General features: G+C 42.9%; 2 protein-coding genes across 3 annotated transcripts; one reads left to right on the top strand and one right to left on the bottom strand.

The window, feature by feature from the left end:
* Positions 1–454: 454 nt before the first annotated feature.
* On the bottom strand, positions 455–4,392 carry LOC118220046 (phostensin-like). Its single transcript, XM_035403678.1, has 3 exons — positions 3,178–4,392; positions 1,379–1,604; positions 455–979 (listed from the first exon to the last, which is right to left on the bottom strand). The coding sequence occupies exons 1-3, from the start codon at positions 4,075–4,077 to the stop codon at positions 960–962; spliced, it is 1,146 nt and encodes a 381-aa protein (XP_035259569.1). The 5' UTR covers positions 4,078–4,392; the 3' UTR covers positions 455–959.
* Positions 4,393–5,953: 1,561 nt separating this feature from the next.
* Positions 5,954–17,677, top strand: dhx16 (DEAH (Asp-Glu-Ala-His) box polypeptide 16). Of its 2 annotated transcripts, XM_035436131.1 has the most exons (22): positions 5,954–6,197; positions 6,345–6,444; positions 7,039–7,242; positions 7,343–7,578; positions 7,797–7,974; positions 8,332–8,388; positions 8,866–9,120; positions 9,295–9,531; positions 10,152–10,343; positions 10,522–10,632; positions 10,761–10,876; positions 11,308–11,518; positions 11,988–12,086; positions 12,272–12,424; positions 12,559–12,699; positions 13,092–13,254; positions 14,581–14,699; positions 14,993–15,060; positions 15,209–15,371; positions 15,825–15,986; positions 16,440–16,613; positions 16,740–17,677. In XM_035436131.1, the coding sequence occupies exons 3-22, from the start codon at positions 7,045–7,047 to the stop codon at positions 16,866–16,868; spliced, it is 3,162 nt and encodes a 1,053-aa protein (XP_035292022.1). In that variant the 5' UTR covers positions 5,954–6,197; positions 6,345–6,444; positions 7,039–7,044; the 3' UTR covers positions 16,869–17,677. The 2 variants fall into 2 exon arrangements, with proteins under 2 accessions (XP_035292022.1, XP_035292015.1); XM_035436124.1 differs by lacking the exon at positions 6,345–6,444.
* Positions 17,678–18,601: the final 924 nt, after the last annotated feature.

Genomic DNA, 18,601 nt, shown 5'->3' with positions numbered 1-18,601 from the left:
GTTGGTCTGTATAGTTGGCTATTTGCTTTCTAAAAGCTTGCCTGTGTGTTAAGAAGCAACTTTCCTTATCGATTTGGACATTACCAGAACTCACTTCACGGTAAATTATGAAGTTGCTTGTGTGTCGATGTTTGCTGATGTCGATGATGATGACTTTCACTTCTGAACTTATTATGAGTTCTGTTCTGTTAAAGCTAAATGGTGTGTTTGTGAAATACATTGCATATATTGTTGGCAAATTAGGCATGTGTAGTCTTGGTGTGTTTGAACAGAAGTAGCCACACCCAGACCATGCACACACACAAGAACACACATACACACACACACAGCAAGGAGTGCATGATATGATACACTCATTCATGAAAAATGCTGCATGTCTTCATCTGTATCTTTTTCACATGCTGTTTCACACACCTACATTGAAATGGGAGCAACAATGGGAGCAACACATGGATGGCAATATTTTTTATTTTATTGGTTTATTTTTCCGGGACAATGCACACCAATCAACAGTCAATCTGTAAATGAGCCAGAGTTAGCCTGAAAGGCTAGTTTTAATCTGCTGTCCCTGATGTTTAAAAGGCAGTAAGGTATTTAGAAATTCAATGAAGCCTGCTTTATTGCTTTAGAAATCACAGAATAAAATCAAGAGTTGTGGTATGGTTTACTTTTGTTAAAGAATAAAAATGAATGTAATCACCTTTACGATAAATTGTAAACATGAACATTTTAAGTATTTGTGTAGCTATTCAGCTAACTTCATTTTCAAGCATTTACAGGACATACGTGTAAAAATGTGCATTTAAATTCCTTCATTATTAACATGAAAGTGAACACCAAGGTATTTTTTAATACGGCAAATTTAAATCTAGCTATGTAAACACTGTAAATGTATACCAATTATTTGAACCACATATCTTTAAGAATATGATTATTTGAAAACAAATGTCCTTTGGCTTCTATTGGTGGCATGATTCATCTGTATAAAAAAAAAAAAACAAAGGAAAATTTATTAGATGACTGGCACAATGACTGAGATACTGAGTTAATTTTGTATTTAATTAATTTTGTATTTATATTTCACAAATGATGATATCAATTATATGAATAATATAATATTTTTAATATAAAAATATTTTTTATCATGATGTAACAACTATGTGCATTGTAGAACACAACATTTTACTAAGCTATAATAATATTACTGTCACTATTATGAACATATAGCAAAAAGGGTTTTGTATCAAGACAACAGTGTGAAAATGTTTAAACAATGGGTTTGCAGTGTGTATTTGACATAGGGTTGCACAGATTATAGATTAAGTGGTACTGTAGGTGTAGGATGATGTCATGTTTCTGTAAATTCAGGGAAACATACCCACTGTCAGCACTCTGCCTACTCCAGCCATGGCAGGTCTGCTGCTTCTCAACAAAAATACTCCTTTCTCTTCCCTGTCTTCTTCGTCCTCCTCCTCCTCTGCTTCTTTCCCCTCCTCTGTCTCAGGGCCTTGCAGAGGGGGAGAGGGGAAGGAGTCCAGCAGAGAGCTTTCAGATGGGTACTCAAATACTCGATCCAGCTGTAGCTCATCAAAAGAAACCTTCACCTGAAAGAAAGAAAAATCACACTGTTTGAATACATTATACTCTCATGTGGATCAGGGGTCTATCATGTGTTGTGAAATGTTTTTGAAAAAAAAAGTACTTACAGGGTACAGTCATAACTGCTCTTTTTCAGTGTTCACTGTAACCTAGTAAAGTCCGACAGTGGAACATGTCAAAGCAGCTGCCCACCATGGAGATAGCGGCACACTCCCACAAGTGTAAATTAGAACTGCCAACCAATTCAGGAACATCTCCTCAGGAGAATGTCCGCATCTTTACAAAACCTTTTTGTATACTGGCCATAATAACTTCCTCTTTTGCAGAATGGCTGTATTTGTAATATTTTTACAATTCTTCCCTTTATCTCATAATTAAAATGTTAAATGTTCTGTGTTAAATCAACTCTTTCATGGTCCCTATTAGACTCATATGTGCTCTATGAGAGTTGGCTTAATACTGAAGATTTTCTGTGCATATTCAATCAGCCATGCGCATTGCTGCTACCTCTGCTATCAGTCTAGCTTTCGCTCTCTGCCAAAGCACATGAAGTCAAGCTGCAGCTTCTTTTCACGCTGTAGACCACAAGTTTAGCTTGCACAAACATGAGTTGGAGGAAGGCACATATGGTCAGATTCACTTCCATTGCAAAGGCAGATTTCACATTCTTTTTGTGCCCCAATTACTTGAGCTTATTCACTGAGAAATGTATGCAAATGCGTTTGTAGCAAACAAGCTTCTGAAATGAGCTCTGCACCAGAAAATAGCATAGTCACAAACTCCAAGGGCAAATTGTATACTTCAGCTTGAAGACAAGGCAGAAAATGCAACAGTCAGCTGCACATGCCTATAAAATTAGCCCAACAAGTCTGTTATGCATTCTCTCGAAAATGGACGATGATGCCAGCTGAAAGGAGCAATTGCTTTCTGATCAGGAGATTGAGGTTCTAGTGGTACAGGTACACAAATATGTAAAACATTTAAACAAAAGTGTAACAGAAAGAAAACACATTTGGGAGGTTATAGCCAAAAATGTCAGCACTGTGGGCGTAGCAGTACACACTGCAAGAAACATTCTTGCATCTGGCAGCAATATGATATAGCAGCCGTTGAGTTCAGGCAAGTTGGGGATAGTAAGTCATCTTTGCAATTAGGCAGTTGTACTGTGATGTACGAATGATGTTCATGTTTCTACTGACGTCACCCTCAGAACAAACTGCAACAGATCTCAATAAGAATAATGGAGCGCTTAAACCATTGATGTGCTTCCTGTTTTTTATGATTGCTGGTATAAACATTATTAACAGTGGCCTGTCAATTTCTTTGTATGCATCGGTGACAACAAACTTCAGATCAGCAATTATCTGATAAAGAAGCTTAAATTTATCATAGATCTATTCTCCTTTACCACATGCATAATTATTTAAATCATATAAATGCAATTGGCTGTATGGTTTATGCTGTGGGCCATTGCAATGAATCAAAGAACACACTAAAATCATTAAAAACTGAATAAAATTTCACATTCTGATACCAATAACGTATATCACAGATTTTTAAACTTTTAATAGTACTCACTGTTTTTTGAGTCCCACTGCCTTTGGCCAAGCATGATTTCTCCATAATCTGATAACCCCCAATGACCTCTATCGCTTCCACTGTTGGATATCTCTTCTTTCCCTTCTCTTCTGTGACATGCGGGGTGGCACTGGACGCTGAGGGACATAATTCCTTTACTCCTGGAGAGATCAGTGAAGCCGGACCTGTGCCTGATTTTCTGGGGTTAATGGTGATGGTGTTTCCCCTCTTGCCCTGCACTGCTGCTGAATTCCTGAGAGAGAAAGGGGGAAGAGAGGGGGATTGGGAGGGTGTGATAGAAAGAGAGGCAGATGGAGGTGGAGCAGTGAGACTCCATTCTAGGTTCTTTGGAGGTTTCTCAGGAGAGGGACAAGATCTAGGATTGATGGTAAAGGATGAGCGAGAATTTGACTGATTTAGTTGGTTCAGCTTTAGTGGGGTTCTTTGGTTGGCATAGCGCTGTTGTAAGGGCTGTACACTTTCCTGTGCGTTGCATATTTCCTCATCCTTTGGCTGTGCCATCTGTTTGTGTGGATCATGGTCTTGTTGTTGTATGTTTTGGTGGCAGTGTGTCAGTTGTGGTGTCCTGTTGCATTCCTGTTCCTTTAACTGCAATGGTCTAAGCTGTTTCTGTACAGGTTGTTTGGCTGTTGGTTCTTCGTGGGCCTCCTGACTATAGAGTTGATTTAGTTTCATTTCCAGCTGTTGCTTTTCAAGCTGTATCCTGATCATCTGACTACGCAGTTGACCTTGTGGCTGCTGTGGCTCTGAGTCGTACGTCTGTGCGTGGTGTTCTCGTTGCCTTATCTTCAAACTGAGCAACTGAGCTTCAGGCTTCCCCTCTGCTACAGACGGCGATGTTCGGGAAGCCACAGTCTTTAGGTTATAAATTCGGCTCATAGTTGTAAAAAAAAAGTTGAAAGGATGTCCAGAGGGGGAGAAAACAATACAAACAGGAGAAGGCTGACAATTTGTTGTATTCTTTCTCGAATGTCTCTTCCTCTTTCCTTACTCAACTTCTCCCACTGTATCTTGACCTTTTTATCATCAGCCACTGTGAAATGCCGCTACATGTTGTATCTGGGTTTTTTCTCTTTCGCTTGCAGAGGAAAAACTGTGTTGAGAAGAAGACGCGGTGGAGGTTGCTGTACGGGTGCCTGACGTTTCTTCCTCATCGGTCCCTGAGAGCGATTGTGAGAGTGATGGGCAGACAGGAAGTTGCGCACTGGCTTTTGGGACATCAACTTCCCATATGACGTCAAGGGGACAGGATGTTAGTGACAAAAGGTCTTCCTGTCCTCATTCTCATTTAGCTCTCTTTCATAGCATACCTTTTTTCCCCTCCTTTCCACAGTTCTCTTTCTTTTGTAGCTCTCTCATCCCTTCGCATTTACTATCCACCTTCACTCAGTCACATTTCTGTGTCTATTCCTTCACTTCTCTCTATTACTCTTTTATTGCATATTGTTCTTTTTGTCTCTGCATATCCACTTGCACTTTCTGTGCAAGTCAAACAGCTTTTTCCCCTCTCTGCTGCTTATCTTTCCTAGCCCTTAATTCTCCCTCATGTCAGATACTAAAGACTGCTATTACATCCACCATTTCCCATTTCTCCATCATACACTATTTCCTCATCTTTTCACTCCCCAGTTCTTATTCACACACAGTGGGCTGGGGCATTGTGTTTATATTTGGTCCAGACCGAAGAGTGCCCCCTACTGGCCCACTGTCACCAATCCCACCGGCAGCTTAGTTTTCACAGAAGACTTCCCATTCAAATACTAACCATAGACCAAAGAAAAATCAAGCCCTCACCTACATAGCCTTCAATATGTATTTAATGTGCTCAAAGTGAGTCACTAACTGTAAAGTATGTCATGTAAATAATTATCTTAATTTCTTTCTTGCAATTTCTATTACAAGAAGGCCTGGCCTATCAAGACTAAAGCATTTGAATGCTATTTCAGATTTAATGTTCAACATGAATAGCGCATATTTTCAAAAATCTCACTTATTCTTTAATGAACTTATATAAATTAATCTGTAGAACATACAGTAATAGCAGTAAAATATACAGCTCTATAAACAAATACATATAGGTGATAGTCATTCCAAACATGACGATATATCAAGTTATCAAAGTCAGAGGGAAAGGGCATTGTGTGGGGAAATATCAATAAAGAATGGCAGCAGCACTGGGATCAGAAGAGAAGGGGGAGACATTTACATCTGATACAAAATAGAGTAGGCAGTGTAAGAAAGAGGGGAGGAAACAGAAGAGAGGAGGTTGTAATATCAAGATTAAGAATAGGACACAGCAATTTACGCAGCACGCTTCATCTTATAGGTAAACATCCAACCGGTCTTTGTGAAATCTGTCAGGTACCAGAAACCTCAGAACACGTTATCATTAACTGCAATAAATATAGGTCGGAAAGGAAGGATATGATGGAGGAGATGGGAAGATTGGGGATAACAGGAGCAGGATTGAGGAATGTACTGGAGTGTGGTGCTAGTGGGCAGGGGAGGAGATGTTTTATCAACTACCTTCGGGGAACGGGACTGTTAATAAAAGTGTGACAGGCAATAAGCTGTAGGAGTTAACTTACTCCGAAAGATGGCAGTAATGCAACTTTCAAGGATGCAAGCTGCCGGTGAACAACACCGAAGAAGAAGAACATGGCGATATGTGGCGTCAAATTCGGACCTCAACCAGCAGTCCCGTGCACAGAATGCATTTCTGTGTGTGGCCCAATGAAGTTTCCATACTAGCCAAAAGAGGTACAGGTTTTCCGCTTCCGGGTCACGTACAGTTCAGTTCTTTTTTGTAATGCTTTCGGTTTGATCCAAAATACTTGTAATTTCTTAGCAACCAGTGTTGAACCTTTGACAATGGGTACGCAAACTATCGCTAGGTAGCTAGCTAGCTAACGTAAACAGCTAACTAGGTTTTACCATCTAGACCGTACAGGTTACAGAATACGGAGGAGGACACGTTTCGACAAGAAACAAGCAACAAGGTAAAACCTGACGTTAGTTAGCCAAAAAACTTTACTGCTTTGTACTTTGCTTGCAAAGTATATATCAGTTCGTCCACTGACCCCGCAACTAAGCTAAATCTTACTTTTCATTTATATTGAACATTCCTAATATGAATTTCCTTTTAGCTTGGAAACATAATATTGTGGCAATCTAACGGAATTCCACATTAGCTAGCTACCTTGTTCGCTAGCCACCTGCACCGATTGGCGGACTTGTTACTGGCAGGTTTGTAGCTCTCCACAGTGAAATTGTCTTTGCTGACTGGACTCAGTGATTATTCGTTTTACAGGTTATGTTTGCAGTTCTCTGTGGTGAAAACAAATCTTAACTAAAACCTGTACCTGCATTGGGCAGCCTCACTGAAGACAATGGTGATGGCTTGCTGGTTAGTTATAGCTAACCCTACACAGTTTCTGAATCCTGTTTCGATTTAAGTACCCTAAAAGAATTGGTTAGCTTGTAACGTCATCAGGAAATATAGCTATGTTATAAAATTGAAGTATCTTATAAAAGTACAAGCAGATAGCGAGCTGCACACCACGTTCGATTTTTGTTGGAGTGGCTATAAATGTATGTCTTGCAGCATGTAGATAGGTCCATAGCTGTATATGCAGCACATGACCCGTCATTTAAAATTAAATTGTACCGTAGTTAAATTTATTTAGTTTGATCGTGATTACTGCTTAGTCATTCTGTATGTATTCTCCTGCTTGTCATGTGTCATTTGTGAATATGGTTTGGAAAAAAAGTTTTTTTTTAAATTCACAGATGACAAACAAAGGGCTTGGTAAACTGTTTTTTCTCTCTCTCTCTCTTTAGACCAATATGGCAAATCTGGAGCAATGGGTAAATGACCGTCTCCATGACATCCTGGGTTTGAGTGACAAGTATGTGGCCCAGTTCATGATTGGCTCAGCACGCAGGTCATCTGGACCTCAAGACTTTGTTTCTCGTCTTCGGGAAACGGGCACCATTGACATAGACCAGAGAGTGGTTGCCTTCGCAGAGGAATTATATAACAAGGTAGTGTGTTTGTTCCAGGATTATATACATACTGTTAGCAGTCTATTATGTTTCTATGTATAAATGTACTGATATCCTTTCATCTGTCTTTCTCTGTCAGATACCCCGGAAACAAGCTGTGGAGAAACCAGCCCGGGCGAGAGAGCGAGAAATCCTAGAGATAGAGAGAAAGAACCGCACTTATACCTTGCTGGAGGACAGTGAGAGTGAAGAAGAGGTAGTGAAGGAGCGGGTGAAGGAGAAGAAAAAGGACAAGGACAGAGGGAAAAAGAGAAAGCACCTGAGGCAGAAAAGGGAAGAAAGTCCATCTTCCAGCGAAGAAGAGAAGAACAAGAGGTGAGAGCAAAGGGTTGTTGGGGCAGGGCTGGGTGTTTGTGACTGTACTGATGGGTTCACACGGCTGAACATGGATGCCTGCCATGCAGCATGGCAGTGTAAAGACCATGTGCAATGCTTTTTAAACTTGCAAAAAATTTTCAGTAGAATGTGTTGAAAGGTTGTGTTCAGACATGTTTTTATGTGCTTTATTAACTGGGCTTTGCCTTTGGCCTCAGTAAGAGACCTGATGCTGAACAAAAGAAGGATGCGGAGAAAGAAGAAGAGGAGGAGGAATGGGAGAAGGAGGAGAGAGAACGACTGCAGGACCTGGAAGAAAGGGATGCCTTTGCTGAGAGAATGAAACAGAAGGACAAGGATAAGACCAGACACATACTGGAGAGGAACGACAAAAAGGTGCGACAACAGCACAGAAAGAGAACCTTCAGAAAGGGGATGGAAGAGAAGACAGGGCGGAGGAGGATAGAGTAGGGTGTGCATTATGTGAATATTGAATATATTTATTAAATATTTAGTTATTCAAATATTAAACATTATTTATGCAATGTATGAAGCTGTTACTTATATGTTAACAAAATTCCCTGCAATGAGATCAGTGCATTCACTCTTCCTTTTCAGCCATATTAACGAATTATGTTTTGTTCAAGTGTTTTTAGACCGCCCTTTTGAACATTGAGAAAATGAAACTACAAAGGTTTTAAATTTGTGAGGGGATGTAGCTTGTCTCCTGACTGTTTTCCTCTTGTTTACTAGGCCTACGAGGAAGCCCAGAAGCGACTGAAGATGGCTGAGGAGGACCAGAGAAAAATGGTGCTGTTGATAAACTTTTTCCTCATTTGAACAAAGTTGATTTGATTATGATGAAAATAGCCTATGTCTGTTAAATGTGAGGAAGAAAGGCCAGAGAAAGTGTTGGACATACCAACCATTTATAAATCAGCTTTGTGAGGGCCACTGACATTGAGATGTTCAGCTAGGTACACCCAGCTAGACGCCTTCGCTTAGGTTCATTTTCAAATACCTTTAGTCCTGTTTCAGGGTACACATTTTGTATGTTCCACCTAGGTTGGTATGTTATGGTGGATAGTGAAAGATATTTGCAGGAAGAATTATGGGTACATTTAAGAGAATGTCATTTGGAGTGAATTTCCAAATACAAAATAAAAATGTATATTGACTATATGAATAATATTTTGGTATCTACTGAGCAATTGTAAAAAAAAATTTAAAAAAATTCAATGTTCTGGTAGAGCGATTGCTCCCACTGACTTGCCTTTGTGTCTCCAGCTCCCAGAGCTGAGGAAGGAATCCCGGCAGAAGTACCTGTCCACGCGAGCACAGGAGAAGCTGGAGGACCTGGAGGCAGAGATCGCAGACGATGAGTACCTCTTCTCTAGCCAGCCCCTGACCGACAGGGAGAAGCAGGATCTCCAGTACAAGCGCACGGTCCGAGACCTGGCCAAGGAGTACAAGAAGGCAGGGGCCAAAGAGAAGGAGGAGAGGAAGAACAGATATTACATGCCAGAGGAGAGCAGGAGCAAGGTGCTCACACACGGACACTGAGACCTGAGCTTCTGAACGAAGACTCTCCTGAAACACGCAGAATGACTTGTTTGTTTTTTGCAGCAGGGGGCGTTATGCTTATCTGTCGCTGTGTTCTCTCTCTGTTTCTCTCTTTTCTCCCTGTGTCCCTCGCTCCTTTCCTCCTCCTCTCAGACGGTTCCCCAGCGAGACCTGGAGCTGGAGCCGGAGGAGGGGGGGCGCGAGGGCGGGGGGGAACAGGGCCGCTGGGAGGAGGAGAGGCTGAGCGCGGCCGCCCTGCACTTTGGGGCCAAGGAGGAGAGGGAGCGAGGGATGAAGGCCGAGATGGAGAAGTACCAGCTGGTGCTGGAGGAGGAGGAGATGATCAGCTTCGTCAGCGCCGTCACCATGAAGGGAACGCGGATGTCCAAGGTTTGGTCACACTGCGCGCAGCTCTCTTCAGCTAACTGTGTTAAAGTCCAAAGCAGTCTTCTAGCCCTGAATGTACTCATCAGTTCATTTAAAAAAGCAAGTATGTCCGCACACAGCACACATACTTAAATTTACTTTATTCATGTATGTTATCAAATTTTTGAATGGTTATTTCTTATTTGACTGCACAGCATGTGTTCACAATATTAAATTGCTTACCCAAATGTTGCTCTTGAGGAATGGAATCCACCATTCCTGCTTTAGAATAATCAGCTACAGCATTGCAGGAAATCCCCAGTAGTGTTGAGGTTTTTGGCACTGTTACACACTGGAAAAGCTCTCTTGTTCTATGTAATCATTCCCTTACATGTAATTAGCTCCTGCAGGGTCTGTAACTGTGGCATTTCACGCTTCTTTCAGACTGGATATGTGAGCATCTGACTGGCGGGTTGTTATTGTCTTGTTTGTCTGTATTGCATCAACTGGAAGCTTGGTTATGTTGATCAGTCCAGATCACTGCAGTAAGGAGGCGGAGGGCGAGCTATGACTTTGCTGTGATGTCAGTGCCCGGCGTGGCTCCTGTCTCTAGCCTCTCAGCTGTGTGTTGATTGGTCCCTCAGGAGCAGAGCGAGCCTGTCATGTCGCAGGCCGAGCAGCAGAGAGAGTCCATCCAGGAGGTGCGCCGCAGCCTGCCCGTCTTCCCCTACAGAGAGGACCTGCTGTCCGCCATCCACCACCACCAGATCCTCATCATCGAGGGCGAGACGGGCTCCGGCAAGACCACGCAGATCCCCCAGTACCTCGTGGAGGAGGTCAGCGTCTGCGTGTCAGACTGTCTGCATGCCTGTCATTCTGTCTCTGTGTCTACCTGTGTACTTTTCACTCTCTAGCCTGTCTGTTCCATGGCTATTTTCCAAAAATTCTTCAACCCTTCACTGTTCGGTTTCAGATTATATTTCCTATGTTAACCTCCCTTGCTCCTTCTCCCAGGGTTACACAAAGGGAGGGATGAAGATAGGATGCACTCAGCCGCGGAGGGTGGCGGCCATGTCAGTGGCGGCCAGGGTGGCGCAGGAAATGGACGTCAAGCTCGGCAATGAGGTGATGCCCTCTGCTGGTCTCTGTGGTGAAAACTGATTCAAATGGAGGGAAAATCCAACAGAAAATGGCAGCTGTGATTTGAGTGCCTCACATGCAGGATTGTGCTTCCCTCCCCTTGTCTTTCTCAGGTGGGGTACTCGATCAGGTTCGAAGACTGCACCTCAGAACGCACCGTGTTGAAGTACATGACAGACGGTATGCTGCTCAGGGAATTTCTCACTGAACCAGATCTTGCCAGCTACAGGTATTATCACATTCCGCCATTTTGTGTCTGTGTCTGTGCGAGTATGTGCATGCGAGTATGTGCGTGTGTGTGTGTGCTTGCGTCTTGCATGGGCATGCATGCTTGCATGTAGGTGCGTGTTGTTTCTCTGTGTTTCTGCACATTACGTGCAGCCTTATATCTCATTAGAAGTATGAAATGACAGTAAATCTGTTCAAATGGAAGGGCTTATTGAAATGTTTGTGTGTTCTGAATGCCATGATTCTCAACAGAACCATCTCCTGTAATATTGTGTATTAGATTGTACATATTCATGAATGCAAGATGAATAGTAACGTCAGTAAAATAAGTGGTATTGGAAAAGGGTGAGTAGTAAATTCTCTTGCAGGGAAACATTGTAATAATATAGATGGTGTCTCCAGTAGCACTAAGCAGCTGTGTTTTCGTCTCAGTGTGATTATAATCGACGAGGCCCACGAGCGCACCCTACACACAGACATCCTGTTCGGGCTGATAAAGGACATCGCCCGCTTCCGGTCGGACCTGAAGGTCCTGGTGGCCAGCGCCACCCTGGACACGGAGCGCTTCTCCTGCTTCTTTGACGACGCGCCCGTCTTCAGAATCCCCGGCAGGAGGTTCCCTGTGGACATCTTCTACACCAAGGTACATTTAGTGTTCTCTTTATCCTGTTTCATCCCGTAGTTTGCATATACTGCTGTGTTTTATACACACTATACCAAAGTACATGTAGGGCCCTGTGTACTGATAAATGAACAGGTAGTACAATATTTACTATTTAATACACCTAAGTATTTCATTTCCATTTACTCTATCCTACATTGATTACTGTAGTCTTTATATTTCAGCAGCATTATACCAATACCAAAACACAGTGTACATGCTTTTATGTATCTAATGAACAGAGATAAATCTTCTACACTGCCGGAGATGTAAAGTACTGTAAATATTGTCGCTGCAGTACCGCACTCATTATTAGAAAGTCAAGTTATGTGTTGACCTGTTTCCAGGAGAGTGGACGGTAATGAGAAAAGGTCATATTTTCGCTGTTCCTTGCTGAGGTCAGGCTGTGGTAATTCAGCAGTAAGAAGAGTAATGCTTCTCTCTCTCTCAGGCGCCTGAGGCAGATTACCTGGAGGCGTGTGTGGTGTCAGTGCTGCAGATCCATGTCACGCAGCCCACTGGAGACGTGCTGGTCTTTCTCACCGGACAGGTCAGGAAAGCGCCACGCCCTCCACTCCTTCTCCGCTCTCCTTCCCCTCGGGGTAACTGGGTGTAGGCTGTGTATTTTACACTGTCACAGTCTCTGGTAATACTCTGTGCCCTATAGACTGCTATGGCACTGAGGTCCTGTGTTGGCTTCTTTAATTTAGTCTCTTGTGGCTTGTGTTTTTGTAGGAGGAGATTGAGGCTTGCTGTGAGCTCCTGCAGGAGAGGTGCAGGCGTCTGGGCTCCAAGATCTCAGAGCTGATTGTACTTCCTATCTATGCAAACCTGCCATCTGACATGCAAGCCAAGATATTCAATCCAACTCCTCCAGGGGCCAGGAAGGTATGGTCTATCTATCTGTCACACATTGGCAAAATGTGCTGTGGCTCATGGGAATTGTAGTTATTTCCCCATGCATCTGTCATATACGTACTTTGTTAACAATTCAGATGCATTCTACATTTTGTTTTTCCTAGGTGGTGGTTGCCACAAACATTGCCGAGACCTCCCTCACCATTGATGGGATCATCTATGTCATTGACCCTGGGTTCTGTAAGCAGAAGAGCTACAACGCCCGGACAGGCATGGAGTCCCTCATCGTCACGCCCTGCTCACGGGTAAAACTCTGCATTTTTCTGCTGTTCATCTGCTCACATAAGGACATATCCTACACCAAAAATGAAAATCTAGTACAGATCTGGGTGCTGTTCAGTGCATCTGGGCACTGATCCAGTGAATTATATTTCTCATATGTTATTGTTACTCTGCAGAGCCAACTCAGCATTCTTTTTTTAAATTATATTATTACTTTGAATCCTCTTTAATTCCATGAAAATGTCATGACTTGACTTAAACATATTTTTGTGCTGTAATCTCAAAAAACATTTTTTTAAAAGACTCCAAAGGAACTTAATGTCATCACTTGTGGCTTTCCTGTTGTTTTCCTGTGTGGAAGCCTTGGTTATGTGTATAGCTGTTTTGTAACTGCACCTGTCTGTGCATGTGACAGGCATCGGCGAATCAGCGCGCAGGGCGGGCAGGCAGAGTAGCTGCTGGGAAGTGCTTCCGTCTCTACACCGCCTGGGCCTTCAAAAACGAGATGGAGGAGACAACTGTGCCTGAGATCCAGAGAACCAATCTTGGCAACGTGGTCCTGCTGCTGAAGAGTCTTGGTAATGTGGCACCTTGTCATGTATTATTATTATTATTATTAGTTTTTGTATAATTTAACACAGCTCATAAAACAAAAACATTACAGTAATATAAGATAATTGAAGTAAATAGCATGATAAATAATATCATGTAATGAATTAGATTGTAGAAACAAAGTATCGTCAAGCCAATTGTGGTGCATTATGAAGCATTTCAATGCATGATGTAAGTAGGTTCTGGGGGACTGAGGGTAATGTGCAGGAAAGGTTTCTCTGTGAAGCAGTGTTACTGTATGTTTTCACTCTTGCCCTCGGAGAGTCGCAGGACAGCTCAGTTTTGTTTTAACTTGAAACTTGGCAGCCAGTTCAAACCCAAAAACCCATGATGCGAGTGAGCTGTGTAATAAATTGGTCCATTAATTTATCCATAACGTTTGGAGGAACAGTGAAAACCTGAGCACACCCTGAAGCTTTCCGTGGGCTGGAGTGAACAGCTGTGGCCAATGTTGATGCTATGTGTTGTGCTTGCTTTGAGAAACTGCTCCTTTGAATGTAAAAGTATTTTTTGGGTATCAGGGCTTTTCATTATTGCATTTGAGCCAGTGCTAATCTTGGGTGACAATGCATGAGATAGAATAAAACTAATTTGAATATATCACGAGTGCGGCATACTATGAATAAATGCAATGGATATGCAACTAATGCAGATGAATCAATGATTGAATGAATGCGAGAAAGTGATACTCTTGGTCATGTTAAAGGTAATGCCAGATTACAAGACCATATCAATTGACATAAATCAGGTGTCCATTATCATTTTTAACCAAAGTAACCAGATATTCAATGCAAAACTATTATTTTCCTCTGGTTAGGAGTGTCTATATAGGCAGTGAGCGTGTTACTTTACACATATTTATTTTATTGTACATGACCAGTGTGGTTTGTAAGTGGTCAGTCACTAGCTCTCTGAATTATTTTTTTTGTCGTACCCTTACAACTTACTGCCAAATTGCACAAAAAACCCTTTCACACACCAAGATGAAACTTATCTATCATTCGGAAGCTGATTGACGGTTGATTGTGATCAGTCTGCTATATCAGTAGCCACTGTGGTTAGCCATAGCAGTCATTCTGATCAGGACCATTGTTTGTGTATGAAAGCATCCCAAAAAGCATGGTTTCTGTATAGGCTGCCTTGAACATGCACATATAAAGCACATTTTGTTGATGGCATGTGGTTTATGCAAAATTCATTGTGATCAATATGTTACCTATATATTGGGTAGATTTGTTGAATGTATTTCATTAAAAACTATGCTAATTTTTTTTTTACCATTTTACTATTAGGAATTAATGACCTCATTCATTTTGACTTCATGGATCCGCCCCCTCATGAGACCCTTGTCCTAGCCCTGGAGCAGCTTTACGCACTCGGTGCCCTCAATCACCGTGGAGAGCTCACCAAGGTACTTACTCTGCCTACATTTCCCAGGATCCTCTGATCAGCCGACTCTTCATCAGTTCACTCGCTGAACTTGACTAATTGATGAATGCTCTGAAAAGTGGGGAGAAAAACCTTTCACTATAATTAAAAAATTCCATCTGCTGTTTGACCAGTGAATTGCAGGCTCTGAAACGTAACTTAGTGTTTTGCTTGCATTGATTGACTGTGTGGGATTAGAGTTTCACTGATCTGCAACTGTATGGGGAAGATTGAGGGAGAGAGGAGCAGAGTCAACAGTTCTGTCTGTCTCCACAGCTTGGTCGCAGGATGGCGGAGTTACCTGTGGACCCCATGCTGAGCAAGATGATCCTGGCTTCTGAACAGTGAGTGCTTGTGTTGACGGCAGTATTGGAAGGAGAGCTTTTAATGAGGAGTGTGTATGTGGATATGGGTTGTGATGATGTGTATGTAATTGGTATGTGATGGCTTTGTAGCATTTCAAGTATGTCAGTATGTCCCTCTCCCCCTCAGGTATAAGTGCTCAGAAGAGGTATTAACCATCTCTGCCATGCTGTCGGTGAATAACTCCATCTTCTACCGGCCCAAAGACAAGGTTGTCCATGCCGACAACGCCAGGCAGAACTTTGTTGTACCTGGAGGAGATCACATGGTCCTGCTGAATGTCTATACTCAGGTATGTACCACACCATAGCATTTAATCTGCATGTATTATACTGTCTCCTAAATGTGTGTAATCATCCGAAACTTTTAAGGAAAATTTTTATCATGGACATGACATAAGTGGGAGAACCAGAGGGAGAATAAGACACAGGGAAGATCGGGAATGAAAGTAATGTTTAGTTGGCTGTTTGTGTGTGTGTCTGTCTATGTCTATTTGAGAGTATGAGGGATTCTCTGTGTTTTTAAGCTTCTATCTCTACCAGGTGACAGTAGGTGGTGTGTAACTGGTGCTGTTCATCCACTGATAATTGCTGATTACTGTGTCTCTCAGTGGGTGGACCTGTGTTAACTGCATGCTGATTGGTGTGTGTCTCAGTGGGTGGACCTGTGTTAACTGCATGCTGATTGGTGTGTGTCTCAGTGGGTGGCCTCTTGTTAACTGCTTGCTGATTGGTGTTTGTCTCAGTGGGTGGAGAGCGGGTACTCCACTCAGTGGTGCTATGAGAACTTCATCCAGTTCCGCTCCATGAAGCGTGCGCGGGATGTGCGGGAGCAGCTGGAGGGGCTGATGGACAGGATTGAGGTGGAGGTGTGCAGCTGCCAGGGAGACAGCATGCCCATCCGCAAGGTGTGTGTGACCGTACCCTCAAGCAGGTTAAACCTGCTATCCTACATCCATCCCCATCACCATTCACCCTACACCAACCTCAATCTCCTTTATACCTCACTCTACACCCATCTCCATTACCTCTATACCTCACTCTACACCCACCTCCATTATCTCTATAACTGTCACCCTACACCCACCTCCATCACTCTGTAACTGGCGCCCTACACCCGCTTCCATCACCTCTGTAACAATTACCCTATAGCTACCTCCATCACCTCTAACTGACCCTACTGCTACCTCCATTATCCATACACCAGTCACCCCACACACATGTGCCAGGCTACACCTGACTCCATCTCTCCTCTCACTCTGTGATGTGATGCTGCATCTCTGTCTCTTGTGCTGCGGTTGCGTGGGTTTGTGTTGGTGGGAAGGTTAAACGCATTGGCTCCTTGCCTCCCTCTCTCTCAGGCGGTAACTGCGGGGTACTTCTACCACACAGCGAGGCTCAGCAAAGGGGGCTACAAGACGGTGAAGCACCAGCAGACGGTTTACGTTCACCCTAACAGCTCCCTGTTCGAGGAGCAGCCACGCTGGCTCATTTACCACGAGCTGGTGTTCACCACCAAGGAGTTCATGAGACAGGTCAGTGCACCCAGTTCATGGTTCATTGTCGGACTGCTGTGTGCGTGCGTGCGTGCGTGCGTGTGTGTGTGTGTGTGTTTTACATTGCTTTAGATCTAGTGTGGCTCCTATGTCTCCCTGTTGCAGGTGATAGAGATTGATAGCGGCTGGCTGTTGGAAGTGGCCCCGCACTACTACAAGAGCAAAGAGCTGGAGGACAGCAGCAGTAAGAAGATGCCCCGCAAGCAGGGCAAGGCACGGGAGGAGCTGGGCTGAAGGACAGATGGGGGGGAGGGGCTGTTCCAGAAGGGGAGGAGCTGACTTGAGAGACCAGAAGCTTGGGCTCTGATTGGGACTTTAATAAGACCATAATGCCATGTGACCTAAAGTAACTTTTTTATTTATTTATTTTTCTATGGGATGTATTTTTTTTTTTTTTTTTGTGGAGCAACAACAAGAGCAGTGTTTCAGTTCCTGTGTTTGTATGAAGACATAATGGGCTTAATGCAAATTGCAGTTCCTGGTACCTCTGAGTTGGACAGGTCTTGTTTGTATTCTCTGCGATTAGTTGTGATGCTGTGATAGTAAAGGTTTCCAAAGCAGGGACACATGGGAGTCTTACGCATTCCACATATTAGTGCCTGGTCCAAATGACACAGACTCTGGTCTAAAATGGAGAGCAGGGGCATTGGTGATTTCAGGATCAACTCAGTCTACTGAGAGGAAGTAGCTTTGAACTTTGGACACAGTGAACTCTAGCACAGTGAGCTTATCAGATCAGGCCAACTATTTCACACTGTACAAAAATCAATAAACAAGCATCATTTTCATATTTCTAACACAGTGCGTACTTCCATTCTACTTTTGAAGTAACACAAATGCATGGACTGGGTTTAGTTCACTTGAGGAGGATCAGCGCTACAGTGATCTGTCACACATCTTCACACATCCGCTCCACATGGTCATCCCCCTCAGTTTTTCTGGAATAACATGGAGCAAAATGTGCAAACCAGTTATGCCCACTATTTTAGAAAAAAGCTAATAAAAAAATACAGCTGGCCTAATTTAGCAGCTGGAAAACCGAATGATGATGAGTGATGATATGTTAATTCATGATTATAGTATGGACAAGAGCACATTGCCTGGCGTCAAAAATAGACAGCTGACTTAATACATTTTTGGCCGGTCATCTGTAGAAGTGCAACATGGTGCCCACAATGAACCGTGTGATTTAGCTCAGTTTACTGAGCATGTCCAGGCGACTTCTTCACTGCTATAACCTGTAAAACTGCAAAGCTCTGTTCGTGTTCACATATTACAAGTGATGCACCATGTTAAGTAAATGCGTGTAACACCTCACACTATAGGGGCCAGAAGGGTGGAACTGTAGGCAACAGAAAACAAAACCAGTAAAGTTAGCCAATCACTTTTTGTATATTACTGGTCATGCCGTACTTTGTCCTGCAATATGTCTAATGACCACCAGACGGCTGTAAGTTAATTGGTCCAGCAACACAAACCGGTTTAGCTGGTTCACCTGGGCTGTGCGTGACTGGTTGTTTCCGGGCCAGGCCAGTCTGACACTAAATGAACACGTGATTAACACTACACTGATCGTATGCCTATTTGTCACAGACTGCCTTTTTTTGCAGTTACTTTGAAAAGTATTTGTAAAAATACAATTAAATGTTTTACAACAAGAAAAATGCAGCTTTGCTTTTTTTTCACGGGTAGCCACATGGATAGTGAGTGCATGTGTGCATTTACGTCTGTCACCAAGTAAGAATCCGTGATCATTAAGTTTTTAATGATCAGACATTGCAGTGTCAATAGAATCTTGAAGGATATGTGTTGCTGCAGGTTTGTTTAGTATTAGAAATCATGACCACTGTTTTTCATAGCTCTATTGAGATTATTTGCTTTCTTATTGGAGTAGCCAATGATTTTGCTGACTATGGATTACTTGTGAATCAATAATCAGAATGAGGAAATTCAGTCAGGGAAGGAAC

This window comes from Anguilla anguilla, chromosome 1 (assembly GCF_013347855.1).
Source record: "Anguilla anguilla isolate fAngAng1 chromosome 1, fAngAng1.pri, whole genome shotgun sequence".
Taxonomy (NCBI): Eukaryota; Metazoa; Chordata; class Actinopteri; order Anguilliformes; family Anguillidae; genus Anguilla; species Anguilla anguilla.
Note: the sequence above shows the minus strand (reverse complement) of the source record. Positions and strands in the feature narration are given on the sequence as shown.